We start from the raw sequence: 17,307 nt of genomic DNA on the forward strand, positions 1-17,307 counted from the left end.
ACAGACAGAGAAAGAGGCAGACAGAGAAAGAGAGAGAATGGGCACGCCATGGCCTCCAGTCACTGCAAATGAACTCCAGACGCATGCGCCCCCTTGTGCATCTGGCTAACGTGGGTCCTGGGGAATCGAGCCTTGAACCAGGGTCCTTAGGCTTCACAGGCGAACGCTTAACCGCTGAGCCATCTCTCCAGCCCTATTCATTTATTTATTTTATTTTTTATTTTTGGTTTTTTGAGACAGGGTCTCACTCTGGCCCAGGCTGACCTGGAATTCACTATGTAGTCTCAGGATGGCCTCAAACTCGCTCTAGTTCTCCTACCTCTGCCTCCCAAATGCTGGGATTAAAAGCATGCGCCACCACACCAGGCAGGACTAGACATCTTTTAAATTTTATTTACAAAGAGAGAAAGGGGAGAGAGAGAAGCTGCTGCAAAATAACTCCAGATGCATGCGCCACTTTGTGCATCTGGCTTTATGTGGGTACTGGGAAATTGAATCTGGGTCCTTAGGCTTTGTAAGCAAGTGCCTTAACTGCTAAACCCAGACTAGACTTTTTATTTGTTTGTTTGTTTGTTTTCCCATGTAGGGTATCGCTCTAGCCCAGGCTGACCTGAAACTCACCATGTGATCTCAGGGTAGCCTCTAACTCACAGTGATCCTTCTAGCTCTGCCTCCTGAGTACTGGGATTAAAGGCATGTGCCACCATGCCTGGTTTAAAAAAATATTTTTTTACTTATTTACTTGGGAGAGAGAGAGTATGGGCATGCCAGGGACTTCAGCCACTGCAAATGTACTTCAGATGCATGTGCTACTTTGTGTATCTGGCTTTATATGGGTAGTAGGGTATCAAACCCATAACAGCAGGCTTTGCAAGCAATTTCCTTTAACCACTGAGAAATCTCCTCAGCCCTAGGACTAAAAAATTTTTTAAAGTTATTTTTATTTTTATCTGAGAGAAGGAAAGAGAGAGAAAGACAGAGAGAGAGAGAGAGAGAGAGACAGAATAGGTATACTAGGGCCTCCAGCCACTGCAAACATACTCCAGATGTATGTACCACCTTGTGCATCTGGCTTATGTGGGTCCTGGGGAATCGAATCTGGGTCCTTTTGCTCTGTAGACAAGCACCTTAACTTGTAGGCCATCCCTCCAGCCCAGGACTGGAAATTCTTTTTTGTTTTAATCAATGAAGCAAATCTTGGTGCCAAAGAGTTTGAAAAAGGAGCCAGCACTCAGGAGGTAGAGGTAGGAGGATTGCTGTGAGTTTGAGGCCAGACTGGGGCTACAGAGTGAATTTCAAAGTAAGCTAGGGATAGAGTGAGACCCTACCTCAAAATAAATAAATAAATAAATAAATAAATAAATAAATATTTGGAAAAAAAAAAACAGTTCTTGATGGTGACATAGTCCCAATGGTGGCCAGACAAAGGGCCTTTCTCCCCGCCTTTTTTTGTTTATTTTTATTTATTTATTTGAGAATGACAGACACAGAGAGAAAGAGGCAGAGAGAGAGAGAGAGAATGGGCATGCCAGGGCCTCCAGCCAGTGCAAAGAAATTCCAGACACATGCGCCCCCTTGTGCATCTGGCTAGTGTGGGTCCTGGGGATCAAGCCTTGAACCTGGGTCCTTAGGCTTCACAGGCAAGCACTCAACCTCTAAGCCATCTCTCCAGCCCGCAACGGGCCTTTTGAACTATTGTGGTGGTAAAGTTTCACAGTGGTCAACTTAGTCAAAAAGAGAAGTCAGAATATGAAGTGGATCTGGGGATCTCGTGGGTGGGAAGAACCAGGAAAGCTGAAGAGAATGCAGGGTCCAATGTCAGGGAAGTTAAACAGTACCGAGGCTGGCCTTGGCACTCGTCATGGCACTGTGGCCAGGGAGCCAATTTTAGAGCCGTTGACAGCAGAATGAATCACGGTGTCTGGTGTCCACAGGTGTGGAGTGAGGGCTCAGGTGTCTGTGCAGCGAGAGCCAGGGTTTGAGTTTGGTGTGTGAGTATACCTCTATTTTATCGGGTGGGATATTCATCTGGAGAGTTTTGCCACTTTGGACTGTTAAACCTTAGCAGTAGAGATAGACTTGGATCCTCAGTGTTTAATGCTGTGTCTGATACAGGACTACCACTTAGTGAAGGTTTGGATGGGTGGATAGGTGAAGTGATTGCGGAGCTCCAAGCTTCCAGCTGATTTGAAGGGGAGGGTGTTTCCACAGAGACTCTCTCCCAGGTGGAAGAAAGGAAGGTGATGCTCACTGTTTTCTTCTTTCCTTCTCTCTTTCTTTTTCTTTTCTCTCTTTTTTTTTTTTTTCTTGGTTTTTAGAGGTAGGGTCTCTCTGTAGCCCAGGCTGACCTGGAATTCACGATGTCATCTCAGGGTGCCCTCGACCTCACAGTAACCCTCCTACTTCTGTTTCCCAAGTGCTGGGATTACAGGTGTACACCACTACAACTGGCTAAAAACATTTTTATTAATTATTTTCAGTGAATGAGAGGAGGGAGAGGGAGAGAATGGGCATGTCAAGATCTCTTGCCACTGCAAGTGAACTCCAGATGCATGTACCACTTTGTTTTTTATGTGGTTTTATGTGGTTACTGAGGAATCAAACCTTGGCTATCAGACTCGGCAAGCAAGTTTCTTTAACTACTGAGCCATCTCTCCAGCATTATCCTTTTACTTTATCTCCCCCCCTCCCTCCCTCTCTCTCTCTTTGAGGTGGGTGCTCACCTAGCTCAGGTTGCCCTCACTATGTAGTCTCAGGGTGACCTTGAACCCATGGTGATCCTCCTTCCCCTGCCTCCTGTGTGCTGGGACTAAAGGTGTGCACCACCATACCTGGATTAGCCCTTCTAATTTTAGGGTATAAGGAACTCTCAATTTCTTCCACTGGTTCCTCATCAAAGCTACCTCCCAATTCTAAATGTATTTATTTATTTATTTGAAAGAGAGAGAGACAATGGGCATACCAGAGCCTCCAGCCATTGCAGACAAACTCCAGATGCATGGGCTCCCTCATGCATCTGGCTTACATGGATCCTGGGGAGGCAAACCAAGATCCTTTGGCTTTGCAGACAAATGCCTTAACCACTGATCCACATATCCAGCCCCTACCTCCCAATTCTAGAAGAGGGCAACACCTTTGCATGGGTCTACCTATGTCCATTCCAGGCTTCCTCTTATCCTCTCTTCACTCTACAGCTTTTTTTTTTTTTTTTTTGTAGTATACACATGTGTGTATGTGTTTATAGGTGCATGGGCCCCCCATGTGATGTGGAGGTGTGTATGGAGGCCAGAGGTGGATGTAGAATGTCTTTCTCAATCTCTCACCACCTTATTTGTTAAAAATAAATAAGGTCTGCCCCTAAAGCTGGAGCTCGCTGATTCAGCTGGCTTAGCTGGACAGTAAGCCTCAAGGCCACTCCTGCCTCCACATCCTGAGCACATGCCCAGCTTGCAGTCTGGGGATCAAGCTCAAGTCCTCATGCTTTCCCAGCAAGTGCACTACCAACTGAGCCGTGCCTCCAGTTTTCAAAGCAGGAGCTCATTTTAGGCCAGGCTGGCCTGGAATTTACTTTGTAGTCTCAGGGTGGCCTCGAACTCCTACCTCTGCCTCCCGGGATCAAAGGGGTGCATGACTGGGCTGATCTTTTTAAAACTCAAAGACCCAGCCGGGCACGGTGGTACAGGCCTTTAATCCCAGTACTGGGGAGGCTGAGGTAGGAGGATGACTGTGAGGTTGAGGCCAGCCTGAGACTAATTCCAGGTCAACCTGGACTAGAGTGAGACCCTACCTCAAAAAAAACCCAAACAAACAAACAAAAACCCTCTAAAGAACTGATGACCTCATATTCCTGTCTAATCCACTCCAAAGACTTAAGATGCTCTTTTGTTGTTGTTGCTGTTATTTGGTTTTTTTTTTTTTTTTTTTTGAGGTAGGGTCTCACACTAGCTCAGGCTGACCTGGAATTCACTATGTAGTCTCACGCTGGCCTTGAACTCACAGCGATCCTCCTACCTCTGCCTCCCGAGTGGTGGGATTAAAGGCCAGTGTCACCACGCCCCGCTGTGACTGTCCATTTGTGTGTGCATGATTCTTGCCTGCATGTTAATCCCTCTCGCTGTCCTCTGGGCTCTGTGACAAGCAAGACACCCCGTGCCTAGACCTGCACTTGGTACGGTGCTGGCACACAATGAATGTGCCATAAATATTTGTCAGATGAGTGAGTGAAGACACCACAGAATGCCCTTGTGTGCTATGAGTTGAAGTCACGGCAATAAAGTCCTGTTCCTCTGGTCTAGCCACCGCCACTCGAGAATAGTGTGGTCATAGGAAACCCTAAGACAATGGTGTCCATGATAATTTAATCGGAGGTAGAAAGCAAAACGCTGGGTTTTATCCTGTTTCTGTTAGGGTGTGGCCTCCAGAAAGGTATAAATTGTAAGTGGTACTTAGAGATCATGTCTCTCCTTTTGGCGCTGGGCTCTCCCCAGCTGTTCTTCCCATGTCCTCCCCTCCTTCCTCCTCCTCGCCCGCCTCCTCAGCTGGAAATGACCAAGGGCCTCTTGCAAGGCAAGGGAAGGGCCAGAGCTGAGTGAAACGGGGCGGCTGCTCTGGGGGAGGGTGGGGAGGGGCACCTGGGGTGGGAGTACCTCGGTTCAGAAACTACTGCTCAATTACACTCCTTCAGAAAAGCCAGGTCTAAAAACAAGGCTTGCTGACTTAGCAAGTCAAGAAGCTCATCCCAGACACAGCTTGTTGCTTGGAAGGATTTTATTCATCACATTCATATTATTTTTAAAATATTTATTCTTATTTATTTATTTATTTGAGGAGAGAAAGAGGCAGAGTAAGTAAGAATAGTCATGCTAAGGCCTTTAGCCACTGTAAACGAACTCCAGACGCATGCGTTACCTTGTGCATCTGGCTTACATGGGTCCTGGGGAATCGAACCTGGGTCCTTTGGCTTTACATGTAAGTGCCTTAACCACTAAGCCATCTCTCCATCTCTAATCCAGTAAATTTAAATGGTATAACCTAGAAGCCTTGGTTAGGCATATTTAATGTTCCTTTCTTTCCTGTTTAATTGGAATGATATATTTCTGATGTTATTTCTGATTAGTCTCCTGGCTCAGGGATGTCCAGGCAGTATAGAGTGTGAAGCTACTGCTGCTTATTGGCTATGTGTTTTCTCTGTATGTCCCAGGGAAAAAAGATGGGCATAAACTTGGTTTTCAAATAAGGATGCTTCTTTAGGAAAAAAGAAAAAAACTAAAAAGTTGTCTTCTCTCTATTTATGATTCTTACACCCTAAACTGCCATCAGTAGATGGGGAACCAGTTAAGTCACCAAGGAGGCATCCACAGACTCACAGTGTGTCCTCTGTATATTAATTTCCCTATCTCTGGAGTGACCGCACTGGTTCTTAGCAAGCCCAGAATGGGCTCATGAAATCAGTAAAATACCCCCTCCCCCGGGGGGGGGGAGGCATGGACAGCGAGAAGGATTAATCTTGTAGAATAATGAACGTGCATTTGCCTCATAGTCTCCAGTTTGTATGAAACCCTGCTTTATTAAAGACTGCTCACAGTGGAGGTACCTATACCTGATTTGATGATTCCATATTACACCCAAACCGCCCACTTCCGAATACGGGGGAAAAAAATTCAGAAGGCTGCAATTGTGTAACATAGAAATCTCTTCTGGACCAGGGCCCATCACTGTGATTTGGCAACGCTTCCAACACAACATCTCTTTTCTCATCTCCTGGAGAAAAAAAAAAAGTCACCAAAGAAAAAAAAAAAAACCTGGAGAATAAAGGTAATGATTAATCTATCAGGCACAAAAAGGACCATTTTGAAGATTTCAGTTTGTAACTCACGAATACGAACAAACAGCAGCAAAACAGGGAAGGTCAGTTTCGCCAGAAGAGGATTAAGTCACAGCTCCTAATTGGGACAGCCTTGGAACAATCCAAGTATCTCGCCAGACATCTCCAGGAGTCTGCGAGGAGCTGTCTAGGTGTTGGTTTTCATGTGCTGGTGAAGGCCAGGACAGATCAAGCCGGCTTTGGTGCTCAAGTACCTCTCTGGCAGGAACTCCAGGATGCAGCCTGAGAAACAGCATGCGAGGAAGACCCTCAAGCAGAGGCTGGCCTTGAAGAACACCGTGGCCAAGGAGTTTCTCTCCGAGTTCCTGGGCACATTCATCATGATTGTGAGTACTTGCTGCTTCCTCAAGTTCTGACCTAGGGTTAGTCTCCCTGGCTGCCAAGCTGCACTGGCGGGTATTTCAGTTAATTGGCTTTAATGACTCGATCCTTCTCTTCTAGGCAGTTTGGCTGTTTGGTGGCTATGACATTAAGTTCTCACTGGCTACTTGCATTCATCCTCAGCAGTTGGTGAGGATGGAAGAGAGGGAAGAGCATGCCTTCTTTGTTTCAGAGTATAAAAATGGCTTTGTGCAGGAAGATCAAGTTGATAGAAATTCTGTTGTCTTAAATTAGTTAATTAATTTATTTTTATTTATTTGAGAGAGAAAGAGGTAGACAGAGAGAATAGGCACTCCAGGACCTCCAGTCCCGGCAAAGGAACTCCAGATGCGTGTGCCACCTTGTGCTTCTGGCTTATGTGGGTCCTGGGGAGTCGAACCAAGGTCCTTTGGCTTTGCAGACAAACGGCTTAACTGCTAAGCCATCTTTTCAGCCCCAGAAATTCCTATTCATTATTATTATTATTATTATTATTTTGTGGGTTTTTTTTTAAGACAGGGTCTCTCAGTAGCCCAGGATGACCTGGAATTCACTATATAGTCTCAGGATGGCCTCGTACTCAATGGCAATCCTCTTACCTCTGCCTCCCAAGTGCCGGGATTAAAGGTGTGTGCCACCATGCCTGGCTAGAAATTCTTGTCATTGAAGAATTCGTTGGGGTCATGCTTGCTTCCAACGAGCATGGAGGCAAACGGGTCACCTGGACTAACCATTAATGATCAATAAACATGGATTGCAGAAAGCAGCAGCTTGGCAAAGGCCAGATGACTTCATTTTTCCCAAATTAGAAACTGCACCAGGTATAGATGTAGTCCACTCAGTTTCTTATCATTTTCCCTTTTACTTAAATTAACATAGATTTTATTTTGCAGTAAGGTCTTGCTGTGGCCCAGGCTGACCTGAAATTCACTCTGTATTCCCAGGCTGGCCTCAAACTCACAGTCTTCCTCCTACCTCTCTGCCTCTCAAGTGCTGGGATGATAAGCATGCACCACCATGCCCTTCCTTGGCATCTCTAAAGATAGTGTTTTGGTTTTTCTTGGTTTCCAAGGTCGGGTCTCCCTCTAGCCCTGGCTAACCTGGAATTCACTATGTAGACTCAGGCTGGCCTCAAACTCACAGCTATCCTCTTACCTCTGCCTCTCTGTAAAGATTTTTTGTCGTTGTTGCTGTTGTTGTTGTTATTGTTTTTGTTTTTTGTCTCACTCTAGCCCAGGCTGACCTGAAATTCACTATGTAGTCCCAGGATGGCATCAAACTCACAGCGATCCTCCTACCTCTGCCTCTCGAGTGCTGGGATTAAAGGCATGCGCCACCATGCCCGGCTCCCTCTAAAGATTTTTAAGCAGGCAGTAATAAGAGCTGTCTAGATATAAATGAGGGCCTGATTCCACAAACTTGTTCAGCTATTAACAAAAGTCTAGAAGGTTTGATGCAATAGCAGGAGGTACATGCAGCCTCTTGTCATGCTTTGAGTTCTAACATTTGAATCCAGAATATTTTTTAGCGTGAGTCACAATATTTGTAAGCAGAAAATTATTATCATGTGACAACTGTTTATAGCATCCAGTGGTGTTTGGATTAACACAAAGTGAACATGCAACATGTGACATAATAGTTAAAGGAGGGTCAGCTTCCCTGGAGAGAGAACCCCGTACTGACTTGTACTCACAGCTTTTTTTTTTTTTTTTTCCAAAAAACAACAACAAAAAAAGAACAAAAAACGACTAGGGTATCGTCTGGTCTCCTAGCTCATCTCACTCACTCAAGTATTTGGGGAGAGTGACAGTTTCTTTTATTTATTTGTTTTTTTATATTTTCTTTTTATTTTTATTTATTTATTTTGAGGTAGGGTCTCACTCTAGCTCAGGCTGACCTGGAACTAACTCTGTCGTCTCAGGGTGGCCTCGAACTCACGGCGATCCTCCTACCTCTGCCTCCCGAGTGCTGGGATTACAGGCGTGCGCCATTCCCGGCCAGTGACAGTTTCTTGAGCCCTCCCTTTCCCCAGCAGGAAGCACTGGCTCCTGGGGCCCTAGTTCCTCTCAGCTTGGGTTGGTGGAGTTAAAAAAAAAAAGTAAGACATGAAATGAAAATAAAAGCCATGAAGTTCTCCAATTGCAGTCCCTCCTGCCCCCCCCCCGGCCTGCCCTCCCCCCCCCCCCCCAGCCTCAGCAAGATGGAGGCTCCTGAGTCATGATTCTTGACAATGTGAACCCACCCCAGCAGTTACCCCAGGCTGATGTCCCCCCACCTACCACCACCACCACAGGGAAATCTAGTACAGAAAAGCGAAGCCAGCTGCACCTCATTTCTCAGCACCCTGCAGAGCAAAGAGGAGGAAGTGAATTAAGCATCCTTTAAAAAAAAACATGTTTTTTGCATCTTTAAAGGTTACTTAAGCTCCCCATTTCTTAAGACTATTTCACAGTCCCTTTCCAAGCTGACAAGGTGAAAGTTGCTTTCAGCCGGTCACTGTTTTGTTCCCTCCCTGCCCAATATGACTTCGTGATATCTATTTTATCTCAGGCTGGCCTTGAACTCTCAGCAATCCTCCTACCTCTGCCTCCCGAGTGCTGGGATTAAGAGTGTGTGCCACCATGCCCAGCCCAGTGAATTATTCCTGGTCAAAACAATTCGTGTTTTGCCTTAATTCTTTTCTTACTGATACACTTAATATTAGAGATCTACCTTTGGCATCTATGGAAGTGAAGAAAGGCAACCTCTTTTACTAAAATAATGCCCTTGATCTGTGCCCTGAAGGGAAATGAAAAGGAACCATCATGTAATGTTTATACTGAAGGAACAGCACCCCGGGAGGTAGGAGGAAGGTGGACAGTGAGAGGTACACAGCGTCACCCCTGAACTCTGCCTCCCCTGCTCCTGCCCTTCTCCACGCCTTCACAACAAGGGCCTTTTGTTGTTGTTGGTTTGGGTTTTTGGTTTTTCAAGGTAGGGTCTTATTCTAGCCCAGGCTGACCTGGAATTCACTTTGTAGTCCCAGGCTGGCCTTGAACTCACAACCATCCTCCGACCTCTGTTCTCCTGAGTGGTGGGATTAAAGACGTGTGCCACCACACCTGCCAAGGTCCTTCTAGTCACCAAGTTTACAGTCCCATCCATTCTGGGAGTGGGCTCAGTTAGGCAGGCTAGCTTTACAAATTCTAGGGCCTTGAAATTATTATCCTAAACTTTGTTACAATCCGTAGGGCCACAAGACAATACCCTGTCAGGATTTAATGAAGGTTTACTAAATAAACTGGATTAAAGAAAATAACCACTTTGTAGAAATAATCGAAGACAATTTTGGTCGACTATGTGATTAGTAGGACAGCCCTGATATCAAGGTGGGCAGATGTCCCTAACCCTTTTTTTTTTTTTTTTTTGGTTATTTATTTATTTATTTATTTTGTTTTTTTTTGAGGTAGGGTTTCACTCTAGCCCAGGTTGACCTGGAATTCACTATGTAGTCTCAGGGTGGCCTCAAACTCATGGCGATCCTCCTACCTCTGCATCCCGAGTGTTGGAATTAAAGGCATGTTCCACCATGCCTGATTTAAGGATTTTTATTTTTTTATAAAATATTTTATTTCTATTTATTTATTTGACAGAGAAAGAGGGAGGGAGGGAGAGAGAGAGGGAGAGAAAGAAAGAGGGAATGGGCACTCCAGGGCTTTCAACCATTGCAAATGAACTCCAGACACTTGCACCCCTTTGTGCATCTGGCTAATGTGGGTCCTGGGGAACTGAACCTGGGTCCTCTGGCTTTGCAGGCAAAAGCCTTAACTGCTAAGCCATCCCTCCAGCCCCAAGGATTTTTCTTTCTTTCTTTTTTTTCTTTTTTGATTTTTGAGGTAGGATTTTGATCTCTAGCCCAGACTTAGTTAGAATACACTCTGTAGTGTCAGGGTAGCCTTGAACTCACAGCGATCCTCCTACTTCTGCCTCCCAAACACTGGGATTAAAGACGTGAGCTACCATACCTGGCCCTAACTTTTTCGACTAATGGAGGAATATGTAGGCCCAAACTGATGCAATCATATGTTCTTTGGAGCAGCTCAGAGCCCAACTGCCCTGCCATGGTCTCTTGGACTTCCTTTATGCTTTTCCTCCAGAGAGCAGAGCATTCTCAGATACATTCAGCTTTCCTGGAAGACGGAGGAAGGGATGTGGCCAGCTTGATTTGTCCAGATTAGAAAACCCGTGTGTAACATCCTGAAGGCTTTTATCAAGATCACCCTTGAATGCTAGAGCTGAACTTGATATACTAATTCCATTATTTAAGGAAAATTAGCCCCTTTCCTGAGACAGCCCAAGAGCACCTGACTAGTTTCTGTAGCCTGAAGGCATTAGACATCAGGGACGTCAAAGGATGGCTCTGTGGAGCAGGCATGATCCCACAATATGGATATCTTTACCTCCGACAAATATACCCCAACCTCTCGGCTCACCAGAGTGCTAAGGCGGCTTAGCCACTCACTTATGGAGCACGCAGAGACGGTCTGTTGCACTATTCTGCCTCTAGTTCTTCCATTTTCCTAGATTGTTCTGGAGACTTCCTTGTGGCCCACATCACAGGACCTACTGGCATGTGGACCGTGTGACTCTGTCTCTCCCTATGGCTTAGCAGGGCTCTACACCTGTTTCCTCTTTGCTGAGTTCTTCTCACTCAATACTTTACGCTCCGCTCTAAGGCTGAGGTGACTAGGAAGCTAGAGCTGCCAGTTTGTCTGTAAGTGGGAAGTGAGAGGCCTCTGCAGTCAGTCTTGTCCTGGCCTGTAAGTGTCCACCACAATGCCTTATGTTAAAGGCTTGATCTGTAGTTTTTTATGTTATTGGAAGATGGTGAAAGCTCCCCTCCCCCTTCTTTGGTTTTTCAAGGTATGGTCTCGCTCTAGTCCAGGCTGACCTGGAATTCACTCTGTATTCTCAGGGTGGCTTTGAACTCACGGTGATCCTCCTACTTCTGCCTCCCAAGTGCTGGTATTACAAGCATGCGCCACCACACCTGGCTGGTGGAAGTCTCTTAAGAGATGGGCCTCCTTGGAGGAGTTAGGTCCTTGGAAACATAGCTAGGAAGGGGATATTGGCACCTTGCTGCCTTCTTCTTCTCTCTCTCTCTCTGGTTTTTCACAGTAGGGTCTTGCTCGAGCCCAGACTGATCTGGAATTCGCTATGTACTCTCAGGTTGGCCTTGAATTCACAGCGATCCTCCTGCCTCTGTCTCCTCAGTGCTGGGATTAAAGGCGTGCGCCACCACGTACAGCTCTTCTTCTCTTTGCTTCTTTCTTCCACGCGGTGAGCAGCTTCCTTCACCATGAGCCTTCCTGCTACACGGTGTTGCCTCACCGTGAGCCCAGACACAACTGTGCCAAGCAACACGGACCCAATCCTCTGAACTGAGCACCAAAATCAATCTCTCTTCCTCGTCCCTCACCACTTTCTTCCTCTCCTCTTTTAACTCCCTCCCCTTCCCCTCTTCCTTTTTTTTTTTTTTTTTTTTTTAATTTGTTTTTACGAAGTAGGGTCTTATCCGAGCCCAGGCTGATCTGGAATTCATTATGTAGTCTCAGGCTGGCCTCAAACTCACAATGCTCCTCCTACTCACAACTCCACTCTCCGTCATATCCCCTCTCCCTCTCAATCAGTCTTTTATTTATTTATTTACTTTGGGTTTTTTGAGGTAGTTTCACTCTGTTCCAGGCTAAACTGGAATTCACTATGTAGTCTTAGGGTGGCTTTGAACTCATGGGTGATCTTCCTACCTCTGCCTCCCGAGTTTTGGGATTAAAGGTGTGTGCCACCACACCTAGCGGTCTTTCTTTTATTTTGATGTCCTGATCTTTTCCTCCTATTATGATGGTTTTGTGTAAGTAGTGAGGTCATGGATATCCAGGTCATTTTTGTGTCTAGAGGAACATATTGTAAGGAGTCCTACCCTTCCTTTGGCTCTTACATTCTTTCCACCACCTCTTCCGCAATGGACCCTGAGCCTTGGAAGGTGTGATAGAAATGTTTCAGTGCTGAGAACTCCACTGTCACGTCTTCTCAGCACAATGGTGCCTTTTGAGTCATCCTAGAGGTCACCACGTTCTGAAAAGAGAAGCTTCTATAACCCAAAATGAGAGTAGCATTAATATATGGGTTTGAACATTGAGAGAAGTGCTTACCGGGCAGTTTGGTGAGCATAATGTATACATTTAGCTAGACATAGGGTGGGTCTTCTCATCTCAATTAAACTAATCTAGAAAACCTCTCATAGACACATTCAGAGATGAGTTCCTTTGTGTCTAAATCCTGTCAACTTGATAACAGAGATTAACCATCATGCCTTGCTTCCTCCCAGCGGAGGGAGTTCCTGCCTTTAATCCCAGCACTCTGGAGGCTGAGGGAAGAGTTTTGCTGGAGGCAGGATCGCGTAAGACCTGCCTGGGCTACTGAGTGCGACCCTGCCCCTCAAATATATAAACAAATAAGACAGTCTGGTGCTGATGGACGCTTAATACAGTTACTAGGCACCTCATGGGTAGGATTGCTTAGTTAAAAAAAAAATGCTGTAGAGGGCTGGAGAAATGGTTTAGCAGTTAAGGTACTTGCCTGTGAAGCCTAAGGACTCATGTTTATTTTTAAAAGAAATTAAAAACTGCTGTTAGGAGTGGGCATGGTGGTACATGCCTTTAATTCCAGCTCTTTAGAGGCTAAGGTAGGAAGATCACTATAAGTTCAAGGCCAACCTGGACTACAGAGTAATTTCTAGGTCAACTTGGGCTGTACTGAGACCCTGCTTAAAAAGAGAAAGTGTGAGAGAGAAAGAAAGGAAGGTAGGAAGGAAGGAAGGAAAGAAGGAAGGAAGGAAGGAAGGAAGGAAGGAAGGAAGGAAGGAAGGAAGGGAAAAGGAAATAAATAAAGGCCAGATGTGATAGCACACACTTTAATCCCAGCATTTAGGAGTCTATGGTAGAAGACTCTCTGGAGGTTGGAGGATTGCTGTGAGTTCAAGGCCAGCCTGGACCTACAGAGACCCTACATCAGATAAATAAACAAAAATCAGCATTAAGGAGGGTAGCTCCTTAAGATGCAATGAAGATTAAGTGAAGGAAAGCCTTGTTTCCCATAGATCTTTTAAAAACACCCAAAATTCTATCAAGAGACTAACCGTCAACCACGGGTCCTGTTCAGGAAATCCTGTCCAGTTCCCCAACCTCTGCTCAGCATAACCGAAGGAACATGGTCCTGGCAGGCTTCCCTCTACTGGCCATGGGCACAAGGGGCCAGACCTGCTCGGGCCATTCCCCTGGGTCTGCTTAACCACAGCCTCTCCCTCTTTTAAGCAATATTGCAAGGGACCAGTGTTCTGTAGACTTGTAAACATACTTTGGGAATTGTGCGCCATGGAATGAAGCCAAGAAACACTTCGGTCCCCAGGACTTCTAGACTGGGAGTGACCTGAGGTCGCAGCTGGTATTGTTGGGCACTGTGGGCAGAGGGGCTTTGACCCCCAGCCACCCACTACTCAGACCCACCGTGACCCCTAGCACAAACACACATGCCTCTATAACGAAACGCACACTTGCTTTCTCGCTCGGGCCTCTGGGGTCAATGAAGTTCTCGTCCAGCTGCGCAGCTGGGGCGAGCGGAGGGCTGCAAGCTCCCGTACGGGTCAGAATAGGAGAGCGTGTTCTTCACAGGCCAGTAGAGATAATCACCTCTCACTTCTGGAGCCCCGAGTTGGTTCACAGAACTCTTTTCTGCTTTGGGAGCACTGGGTTTGGCCGTTCCCCACCCCCCACCCCCCCCACCCCGCCGCCCACACCGCATTGTCTTCTCTGTTTGTGAGCCTGCCCTGCGTGGGCTCTTTGCAAGTGCACAGGGTTCTTTCGGGGTGACTGATCTCACCCCGCTTCTCTTGTGCTGGGAGACACCCAACATTTCCTCACAGCCATGCCTACAGATTGCAGTCTTGGGTTCTTTGTTACAACTGAGAAAGTTTTATTTTCCAGCTGGAAAACCAACATTCTGGGAAGTCATGCAGAAATGCACATTTACGTCTTTAGGAACGGGAGCAGATAGACCCGGAGAAATGATGGTGCTGTCGCTGGAAGGAGCCGAGGGGTCTGGCTCTGGGTTCACATAGCACCACTTAGTAGTGATGTCACCTTTGCAAAGTCACACCCGTGCTCAGGTGCTTTGTTTTGTTTTGTTTTTTATTTTATTTGCAAGCAGAGAGAAGGAGATAGACAGGAGACAGAGATAGAAGTGAATGGGTGCACCAGGGTCTCTAGCCACTGCAAACAAACTCCAGACTCTTGTGCCCCCTTGTGCAGCTGGCTTACGTGGGTACTGGGAAATTGAACCTGGGTCCTTTGCCTTCACAGGCAAGTGCCTTAACCACTAAGCCATCTCTCCAGCCCTTAAATTTTTTCTTATTGACAACTTTTATACTTACAGACAATAAACCATGATAATTCCTTCCCTCCCCCACCTCCCCCTTTATGACTCCACTCTCCATCATATTCCCCTCCCTCTCTCCCTTAGTCTCTTTTGTTTTGATGTCATCATCTTTTTCTCCTATTATTAGGGTCTTCTTGTAAAGGTATTGCTAGGCACTGTTAGGTCATGGATATCAAGGCCCATTTCTATCTGGAGAGCTGCATTGTAAGGAGTGGTATCCTTCCTTTGGCTCTGGCATTCTTTCTGCCACCTCTTCACAATGGACCCTAAGGGTCCTGGATGGTGTGATAGAGATGTTTTAGTGCTGAGCACTCCCCTGCCACTTCTGCCTTTTGGGTTATCCCAGTGGTCACGGTCATCTGAAAAGAGAAGCTTTTCTAACCAAAAGTGGGAGTAGTATTGATATATGAATATGAACATTAAGTGTAGTGCTTTCAGGGCAGTTTGGTGACAATAATATATGCATTTAGCCAGACAAGAGCAGGCTTTATACCCTTAAGGCTCATGACCTCCATGCTCAGTTTTTTTTTTTTTTTCCCCTTTGGTTTAACTCTGTAGTCTCAGGGTGGCCTCGAGCTCATGGCGATCCTCCTACCTCTGCCTCCCGAGTGCTGGGATTAAAGGCGTGCGCCACCATGCCCAGCTCATGCTCAGTTTTTAAACGAGGATGAAGCGTTGGGAGGAATAACAAAAGTCATGTATGTTATAAACCTTCTTTCACCCATCCAGTGGTCAAAGCAAATTTTTGTTTGTTTGTTTTTTAGTTTTTTGAGGTAGGGTCTCACTCTGGCTTAGGCTGACCTGGATTTCACTATGTAGTCTCAGGTGGCCTTGAACTCATGATGATCCTCCTACCTCTGCCTCCCGAGTGCTGGGATTAAAGGCGTGTGCCACCACACCCAATTTGGTTCCTTTTTTATTTTTATTTGAGAGTGAGAAATAGGCAGAGAGAGAAAGAGAGAATGGGCATGCCAGGTCTTCTAGCAACTGCAAAAAATTCCAGACACATGTGCCCCCTTGTGCATCTGGCTTACATGGGTCCTGGGGAATCAAACCTGGGTGCTTTGGCATTGTAAGTGCCTTAATGGCCAAGCCATCTCTGTAGTCCTGGTTTCTGTACTTGTAATGGAGACAGTGAGAGGGCCTGACTCACAATCACTGCGAGGACTTATGGGCTGATGTATGGAAAGTGCAGAGCTCACAGAGTCTCAAAACATTCACAGTTGCTATTGCTGTTACCAGAGCCATTCATATAGCCACAGACATTGAAATAGGTCGATATATATGAGCGGAGTAGGACGGATGCAAGACTTCTGTGACAAAGCCAGAAAGCCAAGGTTTTCAGAGAATACGGTGCCAACAGTTTGATTGACATTTGTTAAAGAAATAAATTACAGAAAATCAAAATTCTTGAGGAGCAGAGAGCCCCAAAAGAGCTTCCTGTCTCAAGAATGGGAACTGGGGCTGGGCATGGTGGTGCACGCCTTTAATCCCAGCACTCAGGAGGCAGAGGTAGGATTGCCCTGAGTTCAAGGCCAGCCTGAGTGAGACTCCATAGTGAATTTCAAGTCATCCTGGGCTAGAGGGAGACCCTAACTTGCCAAAAAAAAATGAGGAGTGGGAATTTGGGTCTCTCTGTGGGTACCACTTAAGAGAAGCTCTGCCTGGAGTAGTCCTTCATTCAGAGGGAGTCATGGATCCTTCTCTAGAAACTGAGAGGTCCTGGGGCATTTTCACCCAGGTCTGTGATCATCATGGTATCTGGCCAGGATGGGTGGGAAGGAACCGGAGAAGGGGAGGGAGAGGCAGGAAATCATAGGTCCTGAAAATTAATAGGTTTCTCTTCTCAGACCTTAAGTTACCAGACTTTCCAGTTTTCCAACACTGGTCCAAAATCCAGAGTTCTATGTGTAGTAATTTTTCTGTTTTCAAATACTAACAGTGGATCAATTGGTTGGTTTTCTTAAATTTTAATTTATTTAACTGAGAGGGGGAGGGGGAAGAATGGGCGAACCAGGGTCTCCAGCCACTGAACCTGAACTCCAGACACATGTGCCACCTTGTGCATCTGGCTTACATAGGTCCTGGGGAATGGAACTTGGGACCTTTGGCTTTGCAGGCAAGCACCTTAACCACTAGCCATCTCTCCAACAATGATTGGTTGTTGTTTTTTGGTTTTTCGAGGTAGGGTCTCACCCTACCTCAGGCTGACCTGGAATTCACTATGTAGTCTCAGAGTGACCTTGAACTCACAGTGACCCCTCTACCTCTGCCTCCCAAGTGCTGGGATTAAAGGCATGCACCACCATGCCTGATTTGTTTGTTTGTTTGTTTATTTATTTTAGAGAGAGAACTCGCATGCCAGGGCCTCAGCCACTGCCATCGAACTACAGATGGTTGTGCCACCTAGTGGGCATGTGTGACCATGTGCTTGACTCACCTTTGTATGTCTGGCTTAGGTGGGACCTGGAGAGTCAAACATAAGTCCTTAGGTTTCACAGGCAAGCACCTTAACCGCTAAGCCATCTCTCCAGCCCAATTAGCTGGCCTGGAGCTTGCTATGTTAGCTAAGGATGACCTTTAATTCTTGC

General features: G+C 46.2%; 1 protein-coding gene across 1 annotated transcript in view; it reads left to right on the plus strand.

Moving 5' to 3' along the window:
- The first annotated feature begins 6,099 nt into the window (after positions 1-6,099).
- The window catches only part of Aqp9 (aquaporin 9), a 39,793-nt gene continuing 28,585 nt past the window's right edge, over positions 6,100-17,307 (plus strand). The window contains exon 1 of the mRNA XM_004662427.2: positions 6,100-6,210. Coding sequence (XP_004662484.2) covers positions 6,100-6,210 — 111 coding nt within the window. The remainder of the gene's footprint in view (positions 6,211-17,307) is intronic.

This window comes from Jaculus jaculus, chromosome 10 (genome assembly GCF_020740685.1).
Source record: "Jaculus jaculus isolate mJacJac1 chromosome 10, mJacJac1.mat.Y.cur, whole genome shotgun sequence".
Taxonomy (NCBI): Eukaryota; Metazoa; Chordata; class Mammalia; order Rodentia; family Dipodidae; genus Jaculus; species Jaculus jaculus.